At 36.3% G+C, this 14877-nt stretch overlaps 1 protein-coding gene across 2 annotated transcripts in view; it reads right to left on the reverse strand.

The window, feature by feature from the left end:
• The window catches only part of Bmpr2 (bone morphogenetic protein receptor type 2), a 144787-nt gene that overhangs the window by 30423 nt on the left and 99487 nt on the right, over positions 1-14877 (reverse strand). For both annotated transcript variants that reach the window (XM_070019372.1, XM_070019371.1), the window contains exons 4-7: positions 6154-6264; positions 5442-5533; positions 3200-3430; positions 1893-2007 (exon numbers count right to left, since the gene is read on the reverse strand). In XM_070019372.1, coding sequence (XP_069875473.1) covers positions 1893-2007; positions 3200-3430; positions 5442-5533; positions 6154-6264 — 549 coding nt within the window. The remainder of the gene's footprint in view (positions 1-1892; positions 2008-3199; positions 3431-5441; positions 5534-6153; positions 6265-14877) is intronic.

Genomic DNA, 14877 nt, shown 5'->3' on the forward strand with positions numbered 1-14877 from the left:
GTCTTTCCTACTTAGTAACCAAGCCCAAAACTATCTGAGGCACCAGTATACAGAGCAACATAGGAAAAAATATTATATTCCCAGTTTCTTTTGCAGGTAAGTGTGGATTCATCCTGGGAAATAAAACATAAGCATAAAAAGGGGCTTCTTGGGTAGAAGGGGACACCCCTCCCTTTACTATTGTTGTATAGAATAGAGCATGAATGTAATAAGGTACCTCTGAAAATGAAAGACACATATAAGGATGGTGGAAAAGAAATACAGGAGAGCTTTGGGCCTCTCCTCCCTCTTCTCTTTAGACCCATTCAAGTTCCCTTGCCTTTTTTCCTTTCTTTTCTTCTTCATTTTCCCACTTCTCCTTGTATCAGGGATTGATCCTGTGGCTTCATGCATGCTAGACCAGTGCCCATCACTAAGTTATACCCCAAGCACTCTCTTTTGATTCTTAGAAAGAAAAAATTGTTTTTTTTTGTCAGTCATAGGGCTTGAACTCTGGGCCTAAGCACTATCCCTCAACTGTTCAGCTCAACGCAAGCACTCACTCTAGCACTACTTCCAGTTTTCTGAGTGGTTTATTGGAGATAAGAGTCTCACGGGCAGGTTTTGAACTGTGATCCTCAGATCTTACAGCCTCCTGAGTAGCTAGGATTGTCTTATTTTGCCCAGCCTGGAGATTGAACCCAGGGCCTCAAGCTTGTAACTTGCTTGCTTAGCGGGAACTCTAGCACTTGAAGTATACTTCTAGTCTAGCTTTGTCCTAGTGATTTTAGAGATGGAGTCACATGGACTTTATGCCTAGACTGGCTATGAAGAGGGATCCTCTGGGTCTCAGTACTGAGTAGCTAGGATTACAGGTTGGAGTCAGCAACATCTAGCTTAAAAAAAAAATCTTAGGGCTGAAAAGGTGGCTCAGTGTTGCATGAGGCCCTGGATTCGATTCCTCAGCACCACATAAGCAAAAAGAAAAAATCGGAAGTGGCGCTGTGGCTCAAGTGGTAGAGCTCTAGCCTTGAACTGAAGAGCTGAGGGACAGCGCCCAGGCCCAGAGTTCAGGTCCCACGACCGGACCCTCCCCCCCCCCCAAAAAAAATCTTAATGAAGTTACTATTATTGCCATCCTCTCCCCTAAAGATCTGGCCAAACCTCGTTCTAGATAACACTTATACATTTAAGAAATAATTATATATTTGGGTTTTATCTAAAAGCCAACATAATAGACTAAAGATACATGTGATACTCAAACAAGTGATTAATCATTGTAGTTTATAAAATAAATAAGTGCAAAGAAAATATAGCCTAACTAAGGCATTTTTAACCTAATGTCCATAAGTAGACTTAAAGAGTCTAAAGACCCCCTAAAATTTTCTTTTTGATTTTTTTATGAGTAGAGAACAAAACCCAGGGCCTTGTACATGTTAGGTAAGCACTCTACAACTGAGCTATATCCCCTAGCACAAAAAACTTTTTTTTTTTTCAAAATTAAGCCTACACGTGCTAGTGCTCTACCACTTGAGTCACAAAGCCACTTCCAGCTTTTTCTGAGTAGTTTATTGGAGATAAGAATCTCACAGACTTTCCTGCCTAGACTGGCTTTGAACTATGAGCCTCAGAACTTAGCTTCCTGAATAGCTAGGATTATAGGTCTGAGCCACCAGCACCCAGCTTTTAATCAAATTCTTAATGGGATTCATACCCTCTCTAGAGTCTAAAAAGTTCTTTTTCTCATTCTACCCATTACATTTCAAATATGTTTCCTTATGCTGGCTCTTTTAAACAACTGGCTTACAACAAATCTCTAATAATACAAGTTATATGTTTACTTTGAAGATATAATTAAAAACTCTGTGAATTTTGAACTCATATGAGGGTCATTCATTTATTCACTATCTTACCTCCTCGTGGCAATTCTGTGTGAAGATAAGCCAGTCCTCGAGTCACAGAATGAGCCAATCGGCAAGAGCTTACCCAGTCACTTGTATGGAGGCTCAAATACTTGCAGAGAGATCCCTATACAGTGGGGAAAAAAGTATATAAAAAAGGAAAATTAATTTATTTTAACATGAAGCAGTAAGTTAATAATCTTACAAGTAATTTGCATAGGCTAGAATTCCATTAAGATCTAATGAATCAATTTTGCTTTTTTTGTCAGTCACGGGGATTGAACTCTGGGCCTGGGTGCTGTCCCTGAGCTAGTTTGCTCAAGGCTAGCACTCTACGGCTTGAGCTACAGCACCACTTCCATGAATCAATATTAAGCAAAGTTAGTAAATAGTTTCTGCTGGGCACCAGTGGCTCTGCCTGTAACCCTAGCTACTTAAGAGGCTGAGGTCTAAGGATAACAGTTCAAAGCCAGCCTGGGCAGGAAAGTCCGTGAGACTCTTATCTCCAATAAACCACCAGAAAACCGGAAGTGGCACTGTGGCTCAAAGTGGTAGAGCACTAGCCTTGAGCTGAAGAGCTGAGAGACAGCACCAAGGCCCAGAGTTCAAGCCCCATGACAAAAAAAATATATATATATTGCTCGGGGGCTGGGGATGTAACTGAGTGTATAGGGTATAGTTCTTGCCTATTATGCACAGATTCCATCCCTAACACACCAAAAAGAAAAAAAGAAAAAAAATCAAAAATTTCTATTTAATATAACAATATAGTAAAACAACTATTAACACAGTATTTACAATATAAATCAAGAGATTGATTATTCATGGGTTATATATAACACTACTGGCTATTTTTAAGAGACCAACATCTGTTGGAGCAAAAAGATAGTCCTAGAGCCAATTGGCTAATGATATTAGATGACTGCATCTATCTGTGCTATTCAAAAATTTCTGCTAAGATGAATGTCAAAGTAATGCTTCCTTCACTGAGGAAAAAAAAAAGAATAAAAAGAAAGTGGGAGAGAGCTGAATAAGCACTATAATTTTTTTTTAAACATAGGATCTAATATGTAGCCCAGGTTGCCTTGAACATGTTCCATATTCCTGCTTCCACTCCCCAGTGCTGGGACTATAGATGTGTGTCATCACACCCAGCTAAGTGGTATATTTGATTCAAATTCTGGCATGAAATCATAACCTCACTGTAGAACATAATAACTAGCATGAAAAACCACCAATGCTCTATGTTACAGAGGTCTTCTTCAAAATCTTATTGACAATTATTATAAATAAGAATTTATTTTTTATGAAAAACTTACATTGGGATAATACTCCATCACAAGCAAATATTCCATACGTCCATCTGCAGTGACTCTCTCATCTCCAACTATAAAGCGAGCAATGTTGTCATGTTCCATCAAAGGCACTCTGTAAATGTTTTTTTCGTTTATAAAATTCTGACGGTTTGCAAAAGAAAACACTTTGACAGCAACTGGACGCTCATCCAAGGAACCTTTATATACTGCTCCATATCGACCCCGTCCAATCAGCTGTAAGTTTGTTTTTTAAAAAAAGGCAAGGTATTAATTCATATTGAAAGTGAACACTTAAAACTTACTATAATACAAATCAATATGGTAATGCCACAGCTCTCTATTGGTTATAGTTTATAGCATTATGAATGTAGCTCAGTGGTAGAGCATTTGCCAAGCATGCACAAAGCCTTGGGTTCAATCTTGAGCACCACAAGAAAACCAAAAAAGAAACTACTAAAGTCTCTATGTGATATAACTGAGGATGCTGATACCTACTCTAGTCTTTTCCAAGGTAACAAGTATAAACTATGGATAAAATTAAAAACCAAAACCAAAAAATATCTTAAAGTCTTGGAGAATAAACAAAAGCAGACAGATTCTAGGAGTTATCAAAGGTGAAAAGAATGGTATGCATTGAACTGCCCATTTTTATAGATTTTTAGTTTGAAGGAAGGTTGAAATCATATGTACGCAATGAAACTAAAACAGTGAGAGGAAAACCCACCTTTTTGGCCTGAGGAAAAAGTGGATACAATCTAAAGCAACTAGAGCTGTTGGAAAGTGAGGGGAAATCCTAAAAGCAGAAAGCCATGAAGGGGAACGGGATGGGACAGAACAGGACGGGACCACCCAATAAATGCATGAGACAGACACTAGGAATAAAATTGTGAGTCAAGGTTCTGTTCAAGAGACAAGTTTATAGTTTATGTCCAGTTAATAGCTTACTAAAACAACAAAAATTAGTACATGATGGAATAATATCAGGGTTTTCACAATATAACAATCACAACATCTAAGATACAATTAAAAAAATCACTCAGTACTCAACAAACCAGAAAAAATATAACCTATGCTCTTAATCTTCGACCTCTGGGGATTTTTTTTACTAAAACTGGTTTTGGATTAACTATCATTTATTTAAGAATATTTGCTCTGCATTTTTCTTTCTTCCTTTCTTTCTTTCTTTTTTTTTTTTGCCTGTCCTGGGGCTTGAACTCAGGGCACTCTACCAACTGAACCACAGCTCTACTTTTAGCATTTTTGGTAATTTATTACAGATAAGATTCTCACGGACTCTCCTGCCTGGGCTGGCTTCAAACTGCAATCTTCAGATCTCAGCCTCCTGAGTAGCTAGGATTACAGACAGGCAGGAGCCACTGGCACCTAGCTTATATAATTATTTCTAGACAAAAAGTTAAAGCGGACTACGATTTTAAAAGGTATATCAAAACATTAAAAACAAATCTTGCATAATATTCCATGTTTTAATTGCTATTTCTTTCATCTAGTAATTTGGTATTTTATTGCTCATTTATTAGCTATCTTCTTTTGTGAATTTTCAGGTACTCTCTATATTGTATATATAATTTTTATATATTCATAATATAATACATATTATATGTATTTATATACGATATAGTATACACATTATATATAATTAACAAAATTTTTATTATATAGAGAACATATTTATATAATACTTATATATGTTATTTTATTTCAATTATTTTTGGTACTGGTCCTGGGCACTATCCCTGGGGTTTTTTGCTCAAGAATGGCACTTTACCGTTTGAGCCACAGCTCCACTTTCAGCTTTTTAGAGGTTAATTGGAGGTGAAAGTTTAACAGACTTCCCAGTTTGGCTTCAAACCACACTCCTCAGATCTCAGCCTCCTGAGTAGCTAGGATTACAGGTATGAGCCAACCAGCACTCAACCCTCTTTTGTCTATTTTTATTGTTTCATTCATATTACCTTATACCAGTTGTTTATCAATTCTTTCCTTCTATTTTGAACTTTTAAAAAAAATTTGGCCTTTTAACTTTGTTTTTATGTTTTTCTTCCAAAATAAAAGGTTTTAAAAATGATTTAGACAAATCATTCATATGGAATAATCCCTGATTTGGAGTTATCCTTATCAAGTAATTTGTAATAAAAAAGCATTAAAAACTCAGGATTAATAAGACTTCTAAAATAGCATCTGAGTAGTTGGTGATAAGTAGCCCATAGTATGAGAACAGCCTTACCTCCAACAGTTTCAAATTATCTAGGTCAAGAGAGGGCTCTGATGCTGCTGCCTCCATCATGTTCATACTGTGCAGACCTTGTTTGCGGTCTCCTATACAACAAGACAAAGCAGTGACTACATGTGGTTTCCCTAATACAACAACCTTTATCACATTTTAAAATACTAGAGTTAAAAAGAAGAGCATCAGAAGGGAAACAAAGTATTTATTAAACTAGGAATCATGGATAAATTAAGATACATAATAAACAGTGTGAAAGCTGAATTCTGTGAATTGCTTCTATCAACAGTGAGTTTGAAATCCTAAAAGATATTGCAAAAATTTCAAGATTATATTAGAATCACTTAACAGAATAAATGGATGCTTATACCCTAAATGTCATCAAACCTAACATTTAATTAGAACTGATTATAGACATTTGGTGAGGACTTATTACCTTTTTCAGATGTAAAAATAGCATTATGGTTATGTATTTTTAAGTCCTTATATTAAGTATTTATGGATCTATGTTATACAAAATAACTCAGTGGCATGAAAAGAGGCACTGAGTGGGAATGCAGAGAAATAACTCCAACTGTTATTACACATGGGTAATATCAGTCGGAGTTGGGTTACAGGTATTTTATGTAAGTTTGTAACTTTTGGTAAAAAGTAGGGGAAATAATTTGGTAAAAATGATGGGACACAAGTGGTGTTGGTTGTTTTGTTTTACCTGTCAACATTCGGTATCCGAAGCATAAGGCAACTACCAGAACAGCTAATACAGAGACTGATGCCAAGGCAATGATTATTGTCTCATCTCGGTTAAATGAATGAGGTGGACCTAAAAGAAAACAAGTTTAGAAACACTGTTATCCTTTTGCTTTTCAAAAGCATTTTGTTAAATATAGGCAAAGTGTCTTTTAGAAAGGCTCTATTCAAATTAATAATGTATTTGCAGTGTTTTATGAGAAATAAATTGTGACCATTTCAAAATTAGGTATTTTAATCATATAGATTACCTTATATAGACTTCAAATACTGAGACACCTGTAAAATATGCCCCTAATTGCTGAACTATCAACAGCATAGACAGCATAGTCTTTAGAATCACATTTAGTTCTAAATTCTAGCTCTGAACTACTTGTTGAGTGGACTTCAGCAAATCATTTGACTTTCTATGCTTCAATTTTCTCATTTGAAAAATGGGACTCTGCACCTCACAAGTCAGTTGTGAGACACAAATAGGAATTCCAATGGAAAGCATGTACAATGGAAAGCATATAGTAGCTACACAAATGACATTCATCAATACTGATGTCAATATTATGGAAAAAAACATAGCTTTGAAGGCAATTATATCTAAATTGGCTTGAAGCTTAGTTTGTTCACTTGTTAACATGACCATGGGAAAATTTCTTCCTGTCTGAGTCTGTTTACTCATTTGCATATCTAACTTACACTGTTATTATAAACATATGAACATTTTATGTTCTATTCTATGGGTCAGATTTGTTGTTGGTGTTGTTTTGTTGAGAGAGCCCACCGTTGGCCTCAAACTTATAAATGTCCTGCTTCAGTTTGCCTCAGTGTTAAAATTACTGGCATGCAACTACCAGGCTGGCTTCGATCATATCTTATCAAAGAAGATCTCGTTTAGGATGGCTAGCTATAAATTACAACATATTCATAAAACAGTAGGTTAAGATACAATAACTCTCAATTGTGATAAGCAGAAAGAATTCAAAGCATCTGATGTAGAAAAAGAGAAAACTTGGAGAACATACAGCTTTCTCTATGGAGAAAAATGGAATTGTTTTGAGTAGCTACAGGAAGTAACTAGTTTCAATAGTGTATATTCAAAACAACAATTTTTAGTACATTTAATACAATTTAAGGCCTACAAACAGAACTGTCTAAAATGGAATGAATTACTCTGTGAAATAGCTATTTATAATTCTACTGGGTATTATTAAATGTTTGGTAATACTGATCAAACACTGAGCTTGATTACTGCTAATATCTTTATTTAATTATTCTTTATACTCAAATTAAAACCAACTACACTGTATTTTAAATTTTTCTTATTTTGGACATTATAATTACATGTTGTATTCAAACTACAACACTCAATGTGAAAGTTAAGAGTTTCTGGGGTTCCTTTTTTAAATGAATTCTTAGCCAAATTAAGCTAGGAATATAGCTTAGCTGTGAAGTGTCTGCATAGCATGTTAGGCCCCGGGTTTAGTCCTCAACATCACCAAAAAATAAAAAATAAAAAAAAGAAGGAAAGAAAATACAAAACAAGACCAAAATTCATTTTTCTACATTGAGATACTAGCATGGCTACCATTTAAAACAAGAGAATAAGTGTTGGCAAAGCCAGGCACTCAACTGGTAGCCTGTAATGCTAGCCCCTCAGGAGGCTAAGATTTTTAAATTGTGGTTTGAGGCCTGCCAAGACAAGAAAGTCTGTGAGACTCTCACCTCCAATTAACTACCAGAAAAGCCAGAAATAGAAGTGTGGCTCAAGTGGCAAAGCACTAGCTTTGAGCAAAAAAGCTCAAGGACAGCTCCCTGAATTCAAGCCCCCAAACTGGTGAATGTACATGCACACACACAAGCACATGCACATACACGCACAAAGTGTTGGCAGATTGTGGAGAAACTAGAACTTCCATACATTGTTGGGGAGGACATAAAATGATATAGATGCAGTGGAAATCAATTTGTGAATGGATCTTCAAAGACATAATCAGAATTTCCATAGTCATATTCCCAAAAGAACTGTAAAAGTGTTCAAACAAATCATTTGTACCAACATTCATAGCATCACTATGCTTAACAGCTAAAAGTAGAAACAACAGAAATATTAATGCAATAACAAATATTAAAGTAAGATGTAATATTTCCACAAAAAGGTTTCATATTCTATGATTCTATTTATATGCCATATTCAGAACAGGCAAGTCTTTAGAGACAAAAAGCAGATTAGCAGTTGCTAGGGATGGGGAAAGAGGGAAATGGTAGTGAATTGCTTATTAGATGCAAGGTTTCCCTTGTGGAGTAATGAATGTGTTTTGGAACTACCTAGAGATAATGGTTACTCAACGTTGTGAATGTACTGAATGGAACATTTTATCATGGCTAATTCTGTTATACAAATTTTATTTAAAAAATCCACAAAAGCTCATTTCAGAATTTACTAAACCCAAAAGAGAAATTTTATTTTTAACATACACAATTAAATAATTTATGGATCTTTAATAAAAGACACTAAGTATTTTATGTGCTTACTGATCATGTGTTCTTATAGTCAAAACTGACAGTCAAACACAGCATTCTCCCTTTACCCAGGGTAATACATTATAAGGGTCCTAGTAGATACCTGAAACCACTTATGGCACCAAATGCTATATAGTTGGTTCTCCTTATTTGTGGGTTACACATCTGTAGACTTAACCAGCTACAGGTTGAAAGTATTTGGGGAAAAAATCCAGAAAGCTCCAAAAAGCAAAAGTCAATTTGCCATGCAATGAATCCACAAACAATGCTAAACTGTAAGGCATACCCTACTGTAGCCTTCTGCATTTCACAGGTATTTGCTCTTCCTTTCTTCAGCTTTTTTTTTTTTTTTTTGGTTTACTTTGAGTCTTGTTTGTGTACTACATATTTGGACTTATTGTAATTGTGTCTGCACTGAACTTATGAGGACCTTTTTCTTGTCATCATTTCCTAAATAACATGGCATAACATTAATACCGCATTTACAACGTGTTAAGTAATAAGTATAACTTAAAAGTATATGGGAGGGCATGCAAAGTTTATATGTAAACATTATACATTTTCATAGTAACATTTTTCAAGTATATATATATATATATATATATATATATATACACACACACACTTTTTTTTTTCTTTAGAACATACATGTGATTGGGAATCAATTGCATATAACAAATTCTTTAGTTCTTTTAGCTACAGAATTTTTTCCACTAGAACTTTTTGCATTTGTTTATCTCATAACAAATTCTTTTCTTGTACAGGTCCTGAGCTTTTGTGTTCAAAGCTAGTATTCTACCACTTGAGCCACACTTCCACTTCTAGTTTTTTGCTGGTATGTTGGAGTCTCACTGACTTTCCTGCCCAGGCTAGCTTTTAATTACAATCCTCAGATGACCTTCCAACTAGTTAGGATTATAGGTGTGAGCCATTGATTCACATAATGAATTTTAAAGGCTGAGTATAGACTGACTACAGACTATAGTCTGGCATTACGACTAAGAACTTTTGTTTTGTTGCTTGAACTTTTGGTTTCCTATCTAAAAGTTCATGGCCAAATTCAGTCCTGAAGATGAGAATTCTAGGGTTTTCTTTTAAGAATTCTGTTTTGGACTTGTTAGTTACTTCATTTGACTAAACTTATCATTCTTAGCACTTCTTTTGAATGTTTTTAATTTAGTCCAAACAATCTTTGTTTTTGTTGGTACCAAGGATTAAACAAACTCAGGGCCTCAGCCACATCTCCAGTCCTTTGTATTTTCATTATATTTTGAATAAAGTCACACTGTTTATTTGCCTGGATCAGATTGAACCTCAGTCCCATTATTTATGCTTCCAACACAGCTGCACAGACAGATGTGTGCCACCAGGTCCAGCCTTTAACTTCTTGGGATGCAGGTCTCACTATCTTTTTGCCTAGGCTATCCTTGAGAAGTGATGCTCCTGATTTCTACCTCTTAAGGAGCTAGGATGACAGGAGTTAGATTAACTATAGCCAGGTACCTGTGTGTGTGTGTGTGTGTGTGTGTGTGTGTGTGTGTGTGTGTGTGTGTGTGTGTGTGTGTGTGTGTGTGTGTGTGTGTGTGTGTGTGTGTGTGTGTTTCTGGGAATGAAGCCGTGTGTGTGTGTGTGTGTGTGTGTGTGTTTCTGGGAATGAAGCCGTGTGTGTGTGTGTGTGTGTGTGTGTGTGTGTTTCTGGGAATGAAGCCATGCCCTCATGCATGCAAATAATCACACACTCTAGCACTGAATTATACTCATAACCTGTGTCTATGTTTTACATGTTTTACTAAAATTGCTTCTCACAGAAGAAAAAAACTAGGTTTGAAATGTGGCTTAGTGGTAAAGTACTTGCCTAGCATGCATGAAGCCCTGGGTTTAATTCCTCAGTTCCACATAAACAGAAAAAGCTGAAAGTGGTACTGTGGCTCAAGTGAAAGAATGCTAGCCTTGAGCAAAAGAAGCTCAGGGACAGTGAGTGCTCAGGCCCTGAATTCAAACTCCAGAACTGGTAAAAAGAAAAAGAAAAAACTATAAGGAAATACATTGAAACATTGGCAAGTTTTTATGACTTCTTTATACGTGTTACCTAAATTTTCTAAAACAAATGTACATTTTTTTTTATATATGAAAGAACTTGTTGGCTTCTAGGAGTAAGCAACGTAGTACCAGTTTTCATATATGATCTGTGTCCTTTACAATTTATTTCAGCTGCAAATTTTTGCTGTTTCATCATTCTCAGGGTCTGACAGTGTAGAAATGTTGATATTAGATACAGAAGACTTGCTATGTCAGAAACAAAATTTCTACTTAAACTTCTTATCAAACAAAATAAATAATAACCTATTTTCCTTCATCTACAAAATCTAAATATAGCCCAGACATCTGACCAACTGCACAATTCTTTCATATTGTCCCTTTAGAATTCCAGATTTTCATTAAATGACTAAGCAGCTTATGAAAAAGATAAGCTAGTGTTCTCTGTTCCTTCCTTATTTCCAAATATTAAGAAATACGATTAATAAAATGGGCACATAATAACTCAAATCTATTAAATCATCAACATCAGGATAATCAAATGATTTCTTTAGAGTGAACTGAAGAAATACAGAAGGGAAGGGTAATAAATAGTTTAATAGATATTCTAAAAAACCAGTGGTAGAGTGCTTGCCTTGCATACATGAGACCCTGGGTTCAATTCCTCAGCACCACATACACAGAAAAAGCCAGAACTGGTGCTATCGCAAGAGCCAAGGGACAGTGCCCAAGTCCAAAGCACAAGCCCCACGACCGACAAAAAAAAAAAGAACAATTAAACTCTTTTATATAGTGTAGGTTACTAAAAAGCAATACAGGCACACAGATGAGCCTGAAATGAAATCAAAATGTCTGGGATACGCTTTATGAGCAGAAGCTTAGGGTTAATACTGAAGTTAACAAGAAAACTGCAAACACATTCTGGCACCAGTGGCTCACACCTATATCCTAGATATTTGGGAGGCTGAAGCCAGCCTGTGTATACACTTATAACCCCTTCTCAACCAACAGTTGGACATCCTAGTTGATTGGGAAGACTGTAATTCCAGGACAGCCCAGGTAGAAAAGTCCTCAAGCGTTCATCTCATAAAACAATATGTACATGGTGGAATATGTACATGTGTACATGTGCTCGTCATCCTACATATGGCAGGAAGCAAAAAATAGATAAATTGCAGGTAAGCCCAGGCAAAAAACAAAAACCTGTCTCAAAAATAACTAGTGCAGCAGGGTGCTTCTGGCTCACAGCTCACAGCTGTATTCCTAGCCACTCAGGAAGCTGAGATCTGAGGATCGCGGTTCAAAGCCAGCCCAGGCAGGAAAGTCTGTGAGACTCTTTCCTCCAATTAACCACCAGAAAACCATAAATGGCCCTGTGGCTCAAAATGGTAGAACACTAGTCTTGAACAGAAAAGCTCAGGGCCAGCTCCCAGGCCCTGAGTTCAAGCCCTACAACCAATTAAAAACAACAACAGTGTGAAAGGGCTGAAAACACTTGCCTAGCAACTAAGGCTCTGAGTTCAAACCCAATACCAGCAAAAAAAGAAAACGCTATACAGATTATATAAAGAATACAGTTGTAAGTCAAATACAGCAATGTGTATTCAAAAAGCAGCATGTTCATCATTATTTAATATATTAATGACTATGTTAATGATGTCTCTAGATTAATCGGCACAAAAATATACAACCATTTAGTTTTTCTTCTACAAAAAAAATCAAAATTTTATTGTGTAAATCAATAAACCATGGCACTATTTCTAATATAAATGCAGCCAGATTCTTCCTGGACAGTATCTATGGGAGTTAAAAAAAACAAAAGCTGACAATCTAAATAAAAAGCCATCTAATCTGAAGTAGAATTTAATAAATTTTGTGGCCACTATATGTTTACCAGGAAGGAAACTCAAAATACCTAAGATGACAATTGCCAATCTTAAGGATACTAGTTGAATACTGGGTGCAGGTGACTCACACCTATACTAGCTATTCAGGAGGCTGAGATATATGGATCACAGTTTGAAGCCAGCTCAGGTAAGAAAGTCCATAAGACTCTTATCTCCAATTACCAACAGAAAACCAGAAGTGGTGCTGAGGCTCAAAGTGGTAGCCTTAAGTGAAAAAGCTCAGGGACAATATCCAACCCCTGAGTTCAAGCCCCACGACTGACCCAAAAATAAAAATAAAAATAGTAAGCCGGGCGCTGGTGGCTCACGCCTGTAATCCTAGCTACTCAGGAGACTGAGATCTGAGGATCGCGGTTCAAAGCCAGTCCGGGCAGGAGAGACCATGAGACTCCTATCTCCAATAAACCACCAGAAAACCGGAAGTGGCGCTGTAGCTCAAGTGGTAGAGCGCTCGCCTTGAGCTGAAGAGCTGAGGGACAGCGCCCAGGCCTGGAGTTCAAGCCCCATGACCGACAAAAAAATAAAAATAAAAATAGTAGTTGAACAGTAAGTAGATAAAGGTTGTAAAAAGTGTAACTGATATGTTTCAAAAGAAGATAAATGATGATTTTCTCTAGCATATGAGACAAGTAGCTTTGAATAGTTTCTGTTCCTGTCCATGTCAAATATAAATAAACTGTAAGAAATATTACTGGTATATAACTGTGGACACTACATTCTATATAAATTTTTAAAACAAAAATGAGGAGCTACCACTTACAAGTGTTGAATAGGGATGTAAAGTCTCTGCCTTCAACTTGACTTAACTACTGAGCTGGACAAGAAAAAACATGTATACCAGGAAAATTTCTTTAGATATCGGGATATACCAGCTAGATTTTTTAAATAGGCAAATTAGAGAACTGTATTATGTAATTAATATAGGTACAATTTCTTTAACAAATAAGCTTTGTATTTCTCATTGAATATTTTAAAGTTATCTAAACAATTCATCTCTTTACTTATCCCAAACTAACCAGTTCCTATCAGTACCAATGAAAAATGATTAGTGCATAAGAGCAAAAAATTTTGGAGACAAAGCAAACAAGTACCTAGCAATTAAAACAAGTTTAAACTTCAACTATTTTTCAACTATTTTATGATAAATACCCATTAAAATATTGCACATTTTTCTTGCTTCCTTAAACTAAATATATTGGAGTAATTATCTATAAGACTGTTAAGTCATTACTTTGGATCTAAATTAGTCTTACTGATTCTCTCTGGGTCTATTAGAGATTTTCAGATTGGGTCCAATATCCCCATCTCAACCCTTGTTATTTCTTTTCAATATTATCAATGTGCTTGCCTTGTTTTATAATCTAGTATGGTCTTTAAAAATATACATCTCGGGGCTGGGAAGGTGGCTCAGTGGTAGAGCGCTTGCCTTGCATGCATGAGGCCCTGGGTTCAATTCCTCAGCACCACATAAGCAAAAAAGAAAAAAGCCGGAAGTGACGCTGTGGCTCAAGTGGTAGAGCGCTAGCCTTGAGCTGAAGAGCTGAGGGACAGCGCCCAGGCCCAGAGTTCAGGCCCCACAACCGGACCCAAAAAAAAAAATATATATATATATATACATCTCATCAGCAGGGCACTGGTGGCTCACGCCTATAATCCTAGCTACTCAGGAGGCTGATACCTAAGCATCTCAGTTTAAAGCCAGCCTGGGCAGGAAAGTCTGCGAGACTGTTATCTCCAATAAACTACTCAAAAAAGCCACTTCTGGCTTTTTGCTGGTTTGTTGAAGTCTCACGGACTTTCCTGCCCAGGGTAGTTTTACACTACAATCTTCCGATGACTTCCCGACTAGCTAGGATTATAGGTATGAGCCACTGATGCCTGACTCACACAACAAATTTTAAAGGCTGAGTAGGCTGACTATAGTCTGGCATTACAACTAAGAATTTTTGTTTTGTTGCTTGAACTTTTGGTTTCAAATCTAAATTTGGTCCTGAAGATGAATTCCAGTGTTTTCTTATAGGAATCCTATGTTTTGGACTTGTTAACCACTTGCTGTGGTTCAAGTGGTAGAGTACTTGCCTTGAGCAAAAGAAGCTCAGAAACAGACCAGGACCAGCAAAAACAAAAACAAAAACAAAACAAAGCAAAAACCCACTTACCTTATTAAAAATCCATGTAAAGTGTGAAAATAAAAAGACTTAAAAACCTAAAATCTAGTCGGGCGCTGG

This window comes from Dipodomys merriami, unplaced genomic scaffold, assembly GCF_024711535.1.
Source record: "Dipodomys merriami isolate MVZ:Mamm:240054 unplaced genomic scaffold, mDipMer1.0.p SCAF_1, whole genome shotgun sequence".
In the NCBI taxonomy this organism is placed as follows: Eukaryota; Metazoa; Chordata; class Mammalia; order Rodentia; family Heteromyidae; genus Dipodomys; species Dipodomys merriami.